At 39.3% G+C, this 18,000-nt stretch overlaps 1 protein-coding gene across 1 annotated transcript in view; it reads left to right on the top strand.

The window, feature by feature from the left end:
- The window catches only part of ttc7a (tetratricopeptide repeat domain 7A), a 72,180-nt gene extending 54,467 nt beyond the window's left edge, over nucleotides 1-17,713 (top strand). The window contains exon 21 of the mRNA XM_042010306.1: nucleotides 14,477-17,713. Coding sequence (XP_041866240.1) covers nucleotides 14,477-14,695 — 219 coding nt within the window. The 3' untranslated portion in view covers nucleotides 14,696-17,713. The remainder of the gene's footprint in view (nucleotides 1-14,476) is intronic.
- Nucleotides 17,714-18,000: the final 287 nt, after the last annotated feature.

Here is an 18,000-nt window from a genome sequence, read left to right as displayed (position 1 = left end):
ACTTATATAACGCTCTGCTCTGTTTAGTATCACACACACAAACAGTGTGTGCACACACAGACACACACGTACACAACATGCATGGATACACTAATACATTAAGTGCTTTATTTGAGACAATTAAATTAGAAATGACGTAATACGCAGGCTGAGCATGAGCACACACTCAAACAACTGCACCCAGACTCGTACACATTTTCTAATGCTTTACTTGAGTTCACAAATTACATTAAATTGTTTGTTAGACAAGAATTTTAGAATTAATTCAGACGTGCTCAGTCCTCTAGTTACTCACACATACTGTAGGAATGTTCACAAATTCAAGATTTTCTTAAATCCACTCAATTTAATTAAAATAATATAAAATTCCATCAGGAGTCTATAAGATTCACTCACAACCCACACACAAGGAGTATGCACTACCTCTTTGTATTTCAACTAATGCATGTACATAAAAATACATTTTATATTTGAAGAGCTTCATTCATCCCAAATTTCCCTGAGAACTCTCCAAAGGGATTAATAAAGTATTTCTATTCTATTCTATTCTATTTATTTAATGGGTTTCATATCAAATTTTATATCACAACCTTGAGAAACCCTTTTTTAAATTAACTTTTTGGTTTAAAACAAACAAAACAACACAGAGATGTACCATTAATCTACACCACTATTCAGAGGGCTCATTTTGAGAGCATGTAGTGATCTACTGGACTTCACTCCGCCCCTCTATTCCTCAGGGTCTGCCTCTTTCGAGATATGCAAAACTGAAGAAAACTTGCAGCATGTTGTTACAACACAAGAAAGCATACACAAGAAAGTCTCAGTGCTCACACCAAAAATGCTTGACTGGCCATTTTACTCTCAAATACTTACAGTTCTCTTGCCTGTACTTGTAATACAACTGTTAGGCTGCAGATCCCTCTTTTAAGCATATAATCAGGAGTTATGTTGAACTGGCCTAAGTAGTTTAAACATGCACCACAAATCTAACAACTGATGTTTGTTTAATAAAACTATTTAGATGTCACTTCATCATTTGTCTGTCACATATTGCTTCCATAAACTCGAGATTTCCATGTTGTTCTGCTTCTCTGTGTTCTAATAAAGTTTTTAGCTGCTGACTTACATGACAGATAACTGGGTTATAAAACATTAAACAGTGCTGCGGCATCATCTGAAGTCGAAGCCAAGTAGCGATACAGTGATGACTGGATAACTTTGTAGACTAATATAACTTTTCCATGTAAAGCTGAATGGCTCATTGAATGTCACATTTTCAGACATGGGAGGAACCAAAACAAAATGCCAAAGTTATGACTTTTCTGACTTCACACACCCACATATATGTTCCTAAGGACAGAAAAAAACTGATTATAATAAATCACTAATCTCACAAGAAAACATGCAATAAGTGTTTGTTGACATATTCAAAAATAGCAGTGTCACAATTAAGGGTTAAAATTTGTTTAAGAAATCCAAAATCAAAACAAACCCTGGCTTTTTGAATTCTATATGAAAGGTTAAACGAAGAGTTGATCAAATGTACTCTAGTCTCGTGACATGTCTTTGATGTGCAGTTCAGTATATGAAGTTTAATGGCTATTAACTGCTAATTATAGCTAGCAGTGCAACTGACTATGGCAGCTGTTTTGTTTCTTCAGACTGAAGAAACAGATTATGAAGTGTTTACAGGTTAGGTTAATAGGTTTTTATGTAAATTCGTTCTGAGTTTCCTCGAAGAAACAGAAATGTTAGCTGAAAAATTCATTGGTAATTTAGCCCAACTTTTAAGCTAGCTTGCTGTTAGGTGCTAACAGAGGTTAGCACATTGGTATCAGCTCTTTTACACTGAACAAACATCTCCCTTTTCAAGTTGCTACAGATTATTTTAGCTTCAACATCAAAATATATGTATATGTATATATATATATATATATAATAAATATATATACCCATTTTTCTTGAAGAAATGTGAGCTGATAACAATCTGCAGTCTGTCTTTGATGATTCAGTTAAACATTTAGTCTAGCCTGCCATTAGCTACTAACGGAGCTTAGCATGTTGGCATCATCAATGGCAGCTGCCCAAATCAGTATTGTTTTCTCCTGTGTGCAGTGCACTGTGTCAGTGTCAGGACTGCGATCACTACTGTCTTTAATTATCACATTACAGCTCTCTGAGCTGTTCTTCGCTGCATGGTAATTCCAGATTTCACAAAACAGAAACATTTTTTCATCCATAACTAACAAATGAAAGACAGTGCTTGAAGGCTGGCTGTTTTTATCCTGATCACTCTCCCACTTTTATTACATCCCAGCAGATCCTCTCTCTCACTTCTGCGCTACAAAGATCCTCTCTCGCCCACTCCCACCCACTCCCTAGCTCAGTCTTTTCTGCCAGTCTGTATTCCAGATGATCCACTGGATTAACCACAGCTACTCTGACCTCTGAACTTTCTCTGTTGTCATAGTGAAGCAACCAGTAAGGAATATTCCTCAAATCTAAAACTAGAACCACACTGTACGCGCTTGTACACATGCACACACACATGGCTTTGGTCTCCATTGTTACATTAGATGTGCAGCATGATATCTCTTTGACCTAAGCGCTAGCCATCTTGTTACCACATAAGGCTTATGCTTTTGCTCCTACTGTGCACTTTTGGATGGATTTGTGTGTGTGAGTAGAAGTGCAGTCCCAGGGGCAGACAAAGGTACGCATCTCTTCCTTATTTGGCCTGTGGGAGAACCAATCCCAAGGGGTGAAAAGTTGAAACACAGCCAGCTGGCAGAGTCCTGCTCTGGGTCTCTTACAGGACAGATGTGTTCTCAGTCTGACTGTGTGTGTGTGTGTGTGTGTGTGTGTGTGTGTGTGTGTGTGTGTGTGTGTGTGTGTGCGTGTGTGTGTGTGTGTGTGTGTGAAGGCACATGTGTTTAGGCATGACTGTGTTTGTGTATGGCAGTTTTCCTCCATGGATTTGGCACACATGTGGACTATTTGTGATTTTCGGAGTAAACTATATAAATGCATTTGCATTAGGGTACATATTTTGGCAGGAAGTAATTGACCTAAATAGAAAAAATTTGTTTTCTATATGGAATACCATATGTTCCCAGATTGTACTTCATTAGATATGCTAGTGGAGGGTTGTGGTAAATTGTGACAGAGTGAGTGGGACAGTGTGTAGGACATTTGATTTGGAGAACTGCCGGTATTGCTTCTTGCATCAGCCTGCCAAAATACAGCCTACAGTTGCTGTTACTTGGTGGCTTTGGCTTCATGCATTTATTTTTATACTGTATCTGCTGTGGACACTTTGTGTGCCAGTGGCCCATTTATTCTGCTCTGCCTTAGGGGGAATTCTGATGATATTCTTGGTTGATATTTTTACACTTGAGCTATTATTCTGCAAAAGAACATACTGTACTTTCCTTGACTGTCCTTTACATGCTTTGCAGCTTTTATTGACTTGGCTGCAGATAGAAGTAGATGTACTACTGATTTGGCATGACACTGAAGTTCCTCTGATCCTACAATATCATCCTGCAAGATTTTTCTTGTACACATGCTTTCAGTTTTAAGTGCTGTTAATCAAATGCACTTGATCAATAGATAATCAGCATGTGTGACCACCTCAATAAAAGCAGAAAGTTTTGGAAGTCTGCTGGTTTTGCCTTGAAGGAGAGACATTAATGAGCTTGGAAACCAATTGTCCCTGCTCAACAATCTCCTAGCACTAATTTTTGTCAAATAAATAATGTAATGGTGTGATAGGCCATGTTATGTTCATCCGAGTTTGAGGTTTTACATCATTTTATTGGGATTGCATTTATTGCTTTCTAACAGGATGGGTTCTGAACGATTTCAGCATTGTGCCACCATCTTTTTGACCTAAACCATATTTTAAGTACCCTTTTACTAAGCAAACACTGTCATAAAACTAAAAATAAAGCAACTAAGTCTTAAAAATTCTGGACTGTTTTTTCTCCATATAGTTAACCTTACTTCAAAAAGACTTCCTGTTTGACCCAGCTGCATATAATGAGTGCTAGATATTTGTTAATGTTTATTCTTGTAAACGTGAGAGAGCAGACTGTATAGCAGTCAAACAGATTAACATTTCATCCATATTATTATATTCTATAAAACTGTTGATATCACCCCATAATGACGCATCCTTCAACGAATCATGCTGAGAATTAAAAAAAGTAGGACAATTCATGTCTAAGTGTTTAGCCAAACTAGATTAGCATAGCATGAAAATGGAAGCAGATGTAAACAGCTTTAAAAACTGATTATTTTGACTAAGATCTGCATTTGAACTGACTCAAGAAAGAAAAACATGTGATTAATAGATATATACATTAGTTTTTTCAGAGCATCTCTGGCTGACCAGTGAGAAGTGAAATAATTTTTCTCTTAGTAGCCACAGCAAATGAGAAAAGAGAAATGTGAGTAAGGGAAACCCATAGCTGGAATCTATACAGAAGCTCACTAGCTAATTGGAAGATTTCTGTGTTGTATACACTGCTGTTATAGTCCTTTATTCACCCCACACCCCTTTGCTCAGTCCAGCTCTACATAAAAGCCTCGACCATCGTCTCTACATGGCTTTTGAGAAAAGAAAAGCAGTGATCAGACAGTGATTTACAGCTCTGGTCAGCTGCCACTTTCAGAGTATTTTTGGTCTGATGTGGGTGTGGTAGTGTAGGACTGTGGGTGCAACTGTCTATGTGTGCACAAATGATTCCTAACATAATTTTGGTTATGATCCAGGGGCTAACTCTATAAGCATGCATTATGTTCATCTGTCATGGCTGAAGCAGCATCAACTATTACATGTTTGCCTGCCTGAGCTGTTAGCCTCATTATAGCTAGCGTTTGGTGGACATGTGCGTATGTATGCATGTATGGCATGTGGTACGTGTGTGGATTCTGATAGGTGGCTTCTGGTGATGGTATGCAATGAATCTGACCCGCTCCCAACATCCTCCACATCTTTGCTGGTCTTTAGTGAAGCCTGCTCTGAGTCAGTCAGACACTCACACAGGCTTGACTTCTACTCTTCTCCAGCATAGGCATATTCACACACAGCCTCGCATATGCATGCTCTCAGGACGAGGACTTATGCTCACCGAATTAATCGCGTTCCAATTATCAAATGTACCCCACCCCTCCCTCCCCTTGCTCTCTCCCTGACTTTCTATCTCCCTCTCTCTTTCTATTTCTCTGTGGGTGGGGTGGTTGTCAGCTGATTAGATAATGCAAATACATTATTTATAACACTTTGGTCGTTCTCACCGCTTTATGGGATTGCCTAGCAACCAGGGAAATATATTCTATTGAGCAAGACCTCTGATAAGCATGAATAGAGACAGCGAAGAAGACAGTGTATGAGAGAAAGAAAGACCAGGGGGAAGAAAAAAAAACTGGAAGGGTGGCAAACAGAGAGGCAATTAGGAGTTGGCTGGTGTCTCTGTTGCTATGTATGGCTCATGTGAGCTCACTTATTTTTTCCTTTTTCTTTGACACCTTATTTGATCCATCTACCTCTCTCTATTCATTGTTCCCTGTTTATCTCTTTCTCACTCCCTCATCCTCCCTCCCTTCCTTCCTTTCCTCATTTCCTTCATTTTCCCTTCCTCCATGACCTCAGTAACAGCCCCTTTCTTTATGTAACTTACTCCTTGATGCTTCTGTTCTTGGGTGGTGTAATCTCTGGAAAAGTAAGAATATATTTGCAGGAGTTGATTGTAACACACACACACCACAGGCATAAGTACATTAAAGTCCTTTAATGCTTGCTAAAAAACCTAATAACATATGACTCTTGAATGCAATGGGAAGGTGTTAAATTAGCATTCAGTCCAACATCAGTTGGCTATATTGTAGATGCGGGTTTCAGTCGGCTCCCTCCCAGCTTGGCATCAATGGAAACACAACATCATGGTGTGCACACTAAAGGCCCATTTATGCTCTTTTTACATACATACGTCTGTTTTAAATCTCTGAGTCCGCATACCCTCATTCATCCTTTACATTGGTATTGTTGTTAGGCAAAATGTCCACCAGAGGGCAGTGCAAAGTTCAGCATTCATCTCCTAGTTCAGATATTTCATTTCAGACAACAGTAAACGTGGTGACAGTGGAGAAGATCATGATAAATATTCTCAAAAAGAGACATAAAAAGTGATCTGTGCAACCCTGGCGAGGTTCACTTTTAGTGTAAAAGTAAATGGACTATCCAGTGAACCAAAGAGAGGAAATCACATACAGCGTGTCATAGTGCAACATGCCGGAGTGCTCCCTGTCTCTCCTGATGCTCATACTGGACAGATTCTGATAAAAACTGCACTAGGTTTGAACAACAAAGTAAAAACAGAAACTCCAAGACTGCATAAAGTTGGTGTTGCTTCATCGTTTAATTGCCGTGAATGAGTCAGCTTAAGCGGAGGAATTTCTGTTTTTGGTCCTAGCCACCCCAGGCACCCCACAGGTCCAAGGGCCACACATTTCCTCCAGCAGAGCCCCACCCAGGAACCCGACAGGGCCCAACCACCCCAGACAAAACCACTGCGGGTCACGCCAACCCAACACCTAGGCTAGGCAAACCAGGGACAAGAACATGTTCGCCCTAAGCCCACCAGGACCGCCGCCCCCCTACCCCCTATCCCTCCCTTTGCCCCTATGGACACATCGTAATCTCAAGGGTACCTGCCCGGCATCGGATCAGCCCGACCCTGATGGCATGCCCAGGGCGACTTAGCCCCCCTGAGGCCTAGGCAGGGTCTCCCGAGCCGGAGGGAGGCAGCCTCCAGACCCCGGGGCACCCCCCCCTCGCCCGGCCCCCACCACAGCAACCCGGCCACCCAGCCCCCCGACAGCCCCGGAATCCCGGTCGCTCCCCGACCCGCCCCTAGGGAGCACCAGCCCCTAGGCCACCAAGGCCCCGGATTTGGTCAGGCACACAGTCTCCCATCTAATGACCCTCTCGACCACCGACCCAGAGAAACAGCCAGAGCCGATGGACCCCCAAGGCCCCCCAGCCAGCCCCACCCACGACCCCCACGGAAAGACTAGACCTCAGCACCCCTTCCCACTACGTGATGTGACTAATCAGCGGGGTCCAGGGAGACTGAGAGTTAACAGATTGGTGTTTAATGGATGCCGATGCAGTCTCTAGACTGATGTGATCCAACAGGAGATTTCTGTACTGGTTAATATTTAGATTGTTTTTAGACTTCCAGTTCACTAAAATAGTTTTCTTTGCGATACATAAGGCCGTGAGGACCATGAGTGCTTTGTTTTTGTCTATACTGATGTAACTTAAGTCACCCAGTAAACAAAGTTTAGGACATGCAGGAATGTTACATCTAACCCATGTTGATAAATCGTCACAAACCTTGTTCCAGAACTTTTGGACAGGTGCACAGAGCCATAAAGCGTGTAGGTAATCATCTGCTGTGTTACCTGTGCACTGTGTGCAGATATCTGAGTGATTAAGATCCATCTTCAACATCCTTTGTCCTGGGTAATGCGTTCTATGGAGGACTTTGTATTGTATGAGTTGTAAATTTGGGCTGTCTGTCATATTAAAGGCATTAAGACATATTTGTAGCCAAAATGGTTGACTAGGATTGATGGATAAATCTATCTCCCATTTTGAAGTAGGTAGGGAATTTGAATCATCTACTTTTAACATTAATCTATATATTTTTTAAAGTAATTTTGGGGTACAGAGGTCCATAAACTCTGCTACCATTGGAGGAAGTTCCAGGTCTGTTCGGTGAAGGGGAAATTTTTTGTGTGTATTATGGTTTTGAGTTGTTGATATTCTAAGAATCTGTTGATGTTAATCCCATATTGTGATGAGAGCGTATTAAAAGATAAAATGTTTCTGTTATGGATAATATGTTCAAAGTATTTAACTCCTTTGTTAATCCTTTGGTTAAAATTTAGCATATTTTTGTTTAGTAGAATATCAGGATTGTTCCAGATGGGTGTATATATGGTAAGTTTATATGGTAATATTGAGGAGTTGGGTTTTTGTGAAATTCCCACCAGGCTGCTGATGTTAACACTTTTGAAGCACTTTAGCTTTTTTTTTATACTTTTTTTATACAATATTTCCAAATTGTTACAAAATGTTTGTTCTATGTCTATCCACAGGTCATCTAGTGGACTAGGTTTGAACCATTTTAGGACATACTGCAACCTATTAGCTAGGAAGTAATGTTGAAAGTTTGGCAGGTCTAATCCTACCCTACTTTCCCTTTTTCCAGAGAAATTGGGATATGCGTGATTATAGTGATTTAAACCAGGTGGAGGGGATTTCATAGGAATCATAGAAAACAAATAGTTGATTTTGGGTAGAACCATCATTTTCATGGTGGCAACTCTTCCCATAAGTGAAATGGGTAGAGATTTCCAGCGTGCAAGATCATCTTCTATAGTCTTAAGAAGGTGAATGTGATTAGGTTTTGTTAGTTCTGAGAGGCTGGACAGAATATTTACACCCAGGTATCTAATGTTACCTGATTGTAAGATTGTTGGGTAGATTTTGAAAGCTACAGTTGATGGGTAGAACTACTCTTAGACCAGGTAATGGAGTAATCTGAGAGTGATGAGAATTTATTAATTAGTGAGATTGTTTCAGATAGATGTGTAGCTGCCTTCTGCCGTCCAGACAAACATAGTACTAACCTGATTATCTTTCAGTCATAATTATCAGTGACACCTTGTAGGATACAGCAAAATATAATCCCTACAGTTTTCATGGACATGCCTGTCCTCTGTGTATACTGGACCATTAAGTTGTAGCCTTCCGAGCAGTGATGATAAACCTGCTACCACACTTAACTTGAAATAGGAACTTTCGAGACGAAATGGAGAGATTTTCTAAATCATTACTCATCCATAATTCTAGACAATAGCTCTAATAAGAATTCTTACCAAAACTCTGAATAACTAGAGTGTATTACTATGGTCAGTTAGGCATCTTTTGTTTACTCCACTTCCTCCTGTCTGGCCAGACAGAACTGCTGATGGGTTTAAAAGCTCAGGTGAAGACTTTCCTCTTGGTTCAGTGACTGGGTATTAGGCTACTGGGTTACATTGAGTGTATGTATGTTGTGGCTGGTACCCTACAGGGGCTTGGCAGATGGTTACTGGGTGACCTAACAAGCCCTATGGCAGTCAAAGTCCATTATTATGAACCTTTTGGATGTGAAACATGCCATATGCACATATGCACATATAACCATCTCTACATCATAATTGCATATCTATTTCCAACCTTCACCTTAAAGTAAATATTAACCATTATAATTATTTTACCAGTTTATCAGACTCTGCAGAGCAGTAGCTGCATGGCTGACAGCAGCAGGATGCACGTCTAAATTTAGTTTTAGTCTCCCCACGGTCTAAATTAATTTAAGCTGTTTTCAACCAAGAAATTATCCAGATTATTATCTATTTCCCTGTTGATTCTTGTATTTTCTGTGTTGCTTTGTCCATTTATGTACAACACTTTGTTTCAACGGTGGTTGTTTTAAAGGGCTTTATAAATAAAGTTGAGTTGAGTTGAGATTATCATTTCATCTCAAATTCATGTAAATATGTAACCTCTACTCTGCTACACACATGTGCTGCTTTAAACCTGAGCTGGAAAGCACCAAAACTACAAACTACAATGTGTTGAAATCATTCAATGAGCATTTGAGCCCAAAAAAGTTTTAGCCAGTAAAGACCTAGTTCCTGTAAACGGATCTCTGTGGTGGCTGCACAGCTCTATCTGAGCCGTGAGCATTTACTACCACTGAACAAAAACTAATTTTCCTAATTCTAAACATAATCTGATTTCTGTTGGGTGTGTTTTCTGCTGACATTTAGTAAGCTTTTTTTTCCACATTACTTTCAATAGCTAGCTGGTGGAAATACACTAGATTAACGCTGTGGGTTGCTTTAGTGTCTCCAATATTAGCTGAAATTTGACTTGAAAGATGGTTTTACAGCACCCACAGCCCACTCGCTCTGTTTGGCTCAGTTTGGTTCAGTTGCGCCCAAATGGCTCCACAAAAGACAAGCCTGCACTGCCAAGCTCAGTAGGATCAGCTGAGGTAAAACTGGAGACAGATGGCAGGAGTAATTAAAGAAAAAGCAATACATTCTCTACCAGTGTTACAGTATCAGGGTGATCCCAGAAAAATCATGACAAATGAAACTCTAAATTTTAAATTAAATTAGATGAAAAAAGTAAAAAAAAAACTTTATTAAACCCATAGGGAACTTTGAATCTAGTAGGTTTTGTTTTAAAAACAAAACAATAAACAATAATAATTATTTAAAAGTTAATGTGTTGTGTTGTGTTGAGACACAATGATCTCCTGTACCTTTCTGTCTTGGACTGAACTTGAAGAAGTGTTTCACACAACACAGTATTGTTCCTTCACTGTGTAGAGGATGTAAGGAATCTTCCATCATTCTTCTCTGTACAATCAGCTCCAGCGGCTCCAGAGTTATCTCCAGCACAGAACCAGTTTTCTTAATCAGATTGTTCCTCTTCTTTAAGTCTCTGACTCTGACGCTCCTGCCACAGCAGATGCTGCAAAGCTGATTGCACTTTCCACAACAAACTTAAAGAAGATGCAACATTTTGGTGCAGACATTAAAGAATCAACTTCCTTATAAAGCAGTCTGCTCTGTCCCTTCTTCTATACGCCCTGTCTTGCATTTCCAGTCCAGCCTGTTGTCTAGCTGAACTCCAAGGTACTTGTATTTCTCCTTCACCACCTCCATCTCTTCTACCAGGATGTAAACAGGATTTTGTTTACTCCTGTTCTTCCTCAAGTCAACAATCATCTCTTATTTTGTTTGTGTTCAAGATAAAGTGATTGTTTCTACACCATCTCATAAACTGACTATCAGTTCTCTGTACTCAGCTTCTTGTCCATCACTGATATACCACGCAACTGCAGAGTATTTCTGCAGATGACAGGACTTAGAGTTGTATTGGAAGTCTGAGGTGTACAGTGTGAAGAGAAATGGTGAGAGTATGGTCCCTTATGGGGCTCCAGTGCTGCTGAACACAATCTCAGACACAACCTTTTAGCCTCACAAACTGCTCTGTTTGTTAGCTAGTCATAAATTCCAGGTGGTGGATCCACCTGATTGGTCCAGACGAGAGCAGGCTCTCTGAAGCAAGTAGATAGCATCTTCAACCCCAAGCCCATTATAATATGCAAAGTTTAATGGGTCCTGAAAGGTGTTCACCTGCTTATTGAGGTGAGCCAATAACTATCTCTGCAGGACTTTCATCATGTGAGATGATGAGGAAAAAAGTTGTGTAGTGTGGTTTTTCAGCCTCGGGATGTTGCTGGGCAACGACAGCTCCAGTAATGTACATAATAAATGGCACTGTGCTATCAAAATGCATCAGAAACATATCATTTTAAGCTCAGAAAGTTGCATAGTGCTGCTTTAATTTTTGGTAGGCTTATTCATTCTCTTTAAGAAGAGCAAGGCTAGCCATTTTCTCCAAGCACATCCATTTCTCAGAAAGAAAACAAAAGTTTCAATATCATAAAACATTAAAAGATTTTCACTGGCAGCAACTGTTATTGTAGAGAGTGTTATGAACTGTCTACACTAGTGCAGTCTGGTTGAGCCACCGCCTTAGAAGCATCACGTTTTTCATGGTCACATAACTGACGTAAGGGTTCAGATGGAATTGTGTAAATGTGGTTGGCTGGGTTTATGAAGGAAAATGTTTAAATAGTGTCATAAAGACAGTAAGATGTAAAAAAAAGATGTTCAAACCAGCAGGAATACATCATACAACTCCAGTTTATGCAGTCTCATGGCCTCACAGAGGAACTTGTAAACCTCTGCGCACATCCTCATACAGGCTTTCTCCTGACCCAGGAGTTTTGTTGTTTCTGTGTTTTCCTGACAGCAGCAGTGGGGAAAAAGAGAAGTGAGCGATGAAGGAAGAGAGAGTGTGCACATACATGTGTGTTCTTCTTGATAGTTGCATCAGAGCCCCTAGACAGCTATGTGAATTTCAGCCCAATTAATCTGGCACTTGTGAGCAGAGACTGCATAACAAGACTCGTCTGTCTGACCTCAGGCCAGCTCAGTGTGTGTGTATGTGTGCGTGTAACGGATAGTCATGGGACGGGAGGGGACAATATTGTGAAAGAGTGGATGGCTGTTGTCACTTTGAATGTGCACGGGACATTGCATCCAGCCTGTGTGTGCGCACCGGTGGAATATGTTTGTGTGTGAGACAGATTTGACTCCATGCTGTTGGTCATTTGCGTGACACTCTTCTGCTTAACTCTCAACACAACACAATTGAGCTGAGCTCCAAAGAGACACAACGCACGCACAAGCACTCCTGACCTTTAACATGCTAACAGCAGATATTACACATAGTATATACAAATTATACTCATAATACATAATGTAACATACACAGAATGCATCATACTTTACAAATATATGCACAAAATACATAGAACATTTTAACATAATAGAACACATGTCAGAAACCAGCAATAAAGACACATAAGGAGTTTATATTCATATGGTATATTTAAACCGCCAGCTTGTATTTTGTATCCCGTGGTAATAGAGCAGGATTTCTGGACCACAACATGCTGTCACATGGACTAACATTAAGCTAGCTGCTGAGTTCCAGATTAAATTCAATGAGCTGAAATGACTCATACTATTCATCCCTTAAGAACAACAACTTTGCTGCAGTATTAAAAAAATACACAATATTTTTTTACCTTTATTTTACCCGGTAAATTCCATTGAGATTACAAGACCTCTTTTTCTGGGGAGCCCTGGCCAAGACAGCAGCAGTCCAAAAAAAAAAAAAATTGATGTTTTGCTGGTGTAGTGCAGGTTCTTGAGCACAATGTCCTTTCAGTTTTAGAAATTAATAAAAATTTTAATATTAACATTTTAAGAGTTTTATTCATGTTTCATATTGCCCTTGCAATAAAGATGTGTGATTTTCAGTATTGCTATCGATATGGATGAAAAAGTACCATATTCTAATGGTATCACCTCAAAAAGAAAAACGTTTTGTCTACTCCTATGAAGAAGACTCTGATTGAAGATACTGTCACGTTGTATAATTAATATGTTTTATAGATGGTGTTGAGCATTGTTTAGCAGTTTCTGTAATGATATTCTTTGCACAATCAGCTCCAGAACAGTTCCCAGTACAGAACCAGTTTTCTTTGCCACTAATGCCACCAAGCTGGTTTATGTAACTTAGCTTAATGTTTCCTTCTATCTCTCTGTTGCTCTGACATTCTAAATGTATCATGAGTCAATGTTTATGTCTAGCATACAATCGAAAGCACCTTTTAAGGGACTAAGAGGATTAATAACAGTTTTTGCTTGCAAGGAATGACTTTTGCAGTTTGTAAAGTTCACACAGTGGATGTGGAAGTATCACAAACTGTAGTACCTCGAATAGCCTCGAATAGCTGCCAAGAAAAGTGAGGTCCAATGTTAAAAAACTAAATATAGAGTAGAAATAAACATGTTTACAGCCTGGTACAAAAATTGTTTTTTCTTTCTTGACAACTGTGCTAGCGATGACTTCAGCTTGGGCACGTTGACAGATAGTTTACTAGCGTGCATGGCTAGCATCCTCTGGTTTTCACTTAAATCCATCCATTGCATGTCAATCTCACCATTACGAGACAATTCAATATTATTAAGGACAATTCCTTTTGAATATAGTTCCACTCAGTCTGATTTTGCATCTTTTCTACACATAATTATTTAATTATTTAGGTCTTTTCTATAAATAATGCGCTGGTTATCTTCCTACAGCTACATACATTTTATAAAAGGGATCTGGGAATCCCGCCATCTTTTGAGTTCATAGCACAAACAAACAAACAAACAAACAAAAAAAAACCCTATACCCATTTCAGATCATTTTTTACTTTCACATTCAAGCCTGGCACACATTAGGGAAACACTAATATTAACCTTATAGGCGCTGGAGTTTTTAAAGTGTTTAAGGCAAACTGTAAATGAGAAAAAAATGTTGAATAGGAACCAGAAGTTATGATAGCAGTAAAATGACTAATCTAATTTCATATTTTGGCATCACGGGTTGGCAAACGTTTAATATTCCATAACTTGACTCTGAACTATGACTTACATACTTTTATGAGCTTTTACTATATATATACATATATATATATATATATATATATGTATATATATGGGAGTTGTTCACGGCAGCCTGCGGCTAAAGGCCCATGAGTGCTGGCGACGCCAGAGGCAGCCGATTACTGACAGCCGATTCATGTCTGCCATCTAGCAGTGGAAAGTGGTAACAGGTTTAAGTTCCCTGGTGCTTGTCACAATTTTGCGACTTTGATGCCTAAAGGGTTAATTTGGCTTTTTTTTTTTTTTTCTCCATAATCTGTCCATTCAGGGTCGGCTGCTGGTGAAAACTGGGCGAGTCCATCTTGGAGAGAAGGTTTTGCGGGATGCGGTTCAAATCCACTGCACCTCCCACGAAGCGTGGAGTGGCTTGGGGGAGGCTCTGCAGGCTCAGGACTCCAGCCAGGCTCCGGAATGCTTCTTGACAGCCCTGGAACTGGAGGCCTCCTGCCCCATCCGACCCTTTACCATCATCCCAAGGGAGCTCTGAATAGCTTGGGAAAAGGAGGCTGAAGTTTTTGGTTTGGGTTAACAAATTGGCCTTTTATTAGAAAATCCAATAATTAATTGTAACATTAGTTAGTAAATAATAAATTATATTTTGCCTAGGTAAATAAATCTTTGAGTTCTTACAAAGAGGGAGATGGGGAAATTGATACCAAATATTCATTAAAGCTGTAAATAAAAGCATCAGTGGTTAGTTTAACAAGTACCCCATGTTAAAACATGACACTTTAAAATTTTCATGTATTAGTTTTCCCACTGATTAGCAAATCAGATTTAGGTAATGGTGAAATTTATTTAACTTGTACAATGCCAGGCTATGTTGTGTTCTTTCTAGCTAAGCTAAGCAAAACTAAGCTAACTGCGTCAGAAGAGAGTTACATTCTTCTAATTTCTTTAACAGGCACATATGCAATCATCATTTTTCTCATCTAATATTTCTCAAGAAAACACATAAGTATGTTTTCTAAAATCCATCATGTATATTTTCAGGAAATCTCGGTTTTAGTGAACATAGTCTATTTATCCCTGTCCATTAATCTGACTGCAACTGAGTGTAATGAGCTTCACATGGTCAGGTTACATTGCTAGGTAGCTAGCATTTTCATGGTAATTTGAAAATCTATCTTCCTGATCTCAAACTTTTAGTCTTAGCCATGGAAACCTCACAATCAACAGGGAAGTTTTAGAGATCAGTGATGACAGTTTCACTGACTGGCTTGGCACGGAGCATTTTGTCAGCTTAAATTAATCTACCAAAGTTAATTCAAACGTGTTCTGGTGAACACCTACTTGTTAATATATAAGAACTGTGAAATAAAAAATATTAAGCATGGGGGGCAGTACAATACAGAGCTGTTCTGTACTGGGATGTTTCAGTACTACAATGCACACAAGCTCACGTCTGATCGACCAACATCCATCACTGGTCAGCACATCTGATTTTACTTCTGTCAAGTCTGACAAAGTGACTGTTAAGTTTTACCAGATAAACACATAAACACCATGACTGTAGCCCCTCCCATCAGCTGTCATGGGGTCTGTTTTGATCATTGAAATCAGGTGTCACGTCCTTATTTTTGAGCCAACCTTAACCATCTCGTTATCTTGAGAAAACAAACTTTGTTTTCCAGTGATAACAAAATAAATTATCCTGTAACCTTGAAATAACAATTAAAAGAAAATAGCCAATAACGGCCGCTCTCGGCATCCATATTTTACTCTGAACAAAATGAACAGTTTTTCTCTTCTCATTAATCCTCTGCTGTTTAAGAATGCAGCAACCAATTTCTGCAAATTTTGGCATCCAGGAAAGCTGCATTTAGGTAACAAATGCAGCGCAGTTAGCTAGCTAGTAGCTAAGAACTCGGTTATGAGTTCTCCGTTCAGGAAAAACAAGATCACTTCAACATTTACAGCAGAAATGCCTTGAATGAAATTAAATGAAAACGTCCGTGGAAGACAACTGGAACGCACTACTACAATCTTCCTGTATCATGGAATTATGATTTTAAACCTTTAAATCCTGAGAGGAAAACTGATTTTTTTAAATTAATAAAACAGCCCTATGACACAATTCACTAAGACAGACTTCTCCCCCTTTAAGCATGCCTTAAGCAACTACTGTGTTGCAAATGTGAACCTCAGGTTCAGTGGTGATGTTGAGCAACATTTCCTATCCAATCATTTGTTGTGAGTTTTTTTTGTTTGTTTGTTTTTAACACAGAAGAATGTGAATTTATCTCCTTAGTTTTAATAGTAACTATAATGGATTTCCACTTGTACAGGTTGGCCCAGATTTAGCATATTAGCCACTTTCAGAGCAGTCATAGACATTAAGTGTTTGTAAGTGAACAAATACCAGCGATGTCCAATATTTGCTAAAATATGTTTTTTCCTTTTTATTTTTTATTTTTTTGTCTTTGTATAGAGCCTGATCTATGTGAACAGGTAGTAAAAATCATCTAAAAAGCTGGATTTACTTTACTGTGTTTGCAGCCTCCTTCTCTGTGACGTCACATTTTTCTACACTTATCACGACGAGTGCAATTAAACCTTAATAATAAAAAGCTAGTTGGAGCTTTTTATCACACCTCCTATCCAAACTGATTAATCATGATGAAAAGTAATATTTTCAGCGGCTTATTCCCATTGGCGCTACGCTTTACACAACCACAGTGCACTTGTCAAGCTAATTTGAACTGTCATGGAAACATGGCATGCTGTATAGCCGGAAAACACCAACTTCATGTATTATTCCTTACTTAATATCCTGTCCAATTTAAACACACTGATGAAGCCATTTTTGTTACATATCCCATGTCTGAAAAGGGCTGCTGACTTTCACGAACATTTCTGGCATCTATTTATGATTGGCTGTAGATGTCTTTCCTTAAATATTGATTATTTTCATGAAAATGTTGGATTTGTGCAGAAAATATGTGAAAGAGTTTGAGATCTTTGCAGATAAAAGTGAATATAAGTGCTGTAACTGAACTGTAAACATCTCCTGTGGCGTTATCATTTATTAAGTCATATTTCTGACTTAGTTTTGGAGAAATGAGTGGAAATGTTGTAAATACTCATTGGAAATCACTTCCACTGTGCAGAAATCACAAAGATGTGCTGGTTACATCAAGAAACAAAATGTGCTGTACATTGTTTTCTGTGTGTGTGACTGCCAGACGCAGCAGCTTTAAATGCATCTTAGTGTTTGTTTTTTCTCTATGATCATGTTGATTGATGCAGCCTTTTTCAGCACAAGTTTCATTCCGAAAAGGCACTAAATAATCATTTCATCTAGCATAATTTTGTGTGTGTTGTCACTCAGTAAACTTTTAGATTTTGTATCTTCATGGATGTGTGTTTGTTTAAAGTGATCCCTCTGGGTTGTTATCAGTCTCTGTTCTGTTTGTTCTCTACAGTAGGCCATTCATGTGTACGTGTTTTCTTTTTTGTTTTGACTCATCTGTTCAAAATGCTTTCAAAAATAAAGAATTGCTTTTAAAAAAAAATCACTGCTGGATGCTGCATCTTCACCTGCCTCATCACTTGTGACTAATGGACATCACTTCCGAGTGCCTAACCACATTAATGTGAGCAGTGGGACTGGGCTGCCGGCTTATGTAATACTGCCGGCACAGTTTTCTGCCTCCTAACTCCCTCCTCCTCCTCCTAGCTCTCCCTCTCTGTGTCTCTTGCTCTCTCCCAGTTCGCCTGATGTGATGTGATGTGGCTTGGTTGCCTAGCAGCCATCCCCTTGTTTGAGTAACTGGGGAAGCGGAGATATCT

Source organism: Melanotaenia boesemani, chromosome 16, assembly GCF_017639745.1.
Source record: "Melanotaenia boesemani isolate fMelBoe1 chromosome 16, fMelBoe1.pri, whole genome shotgun sequence".
Classification (NCBI taxonomy): Eukaryota; Metazoa; Chordata; class Actinopteri; order Atheriniformes; family Melanotaeniidae; genus Melanotaenia; species Melanotaenia boesemani.
Note: the sequence above shows the minus strand (reverse complement) of the source record. Positions and strands in the feature narration are given on the sequence as shown.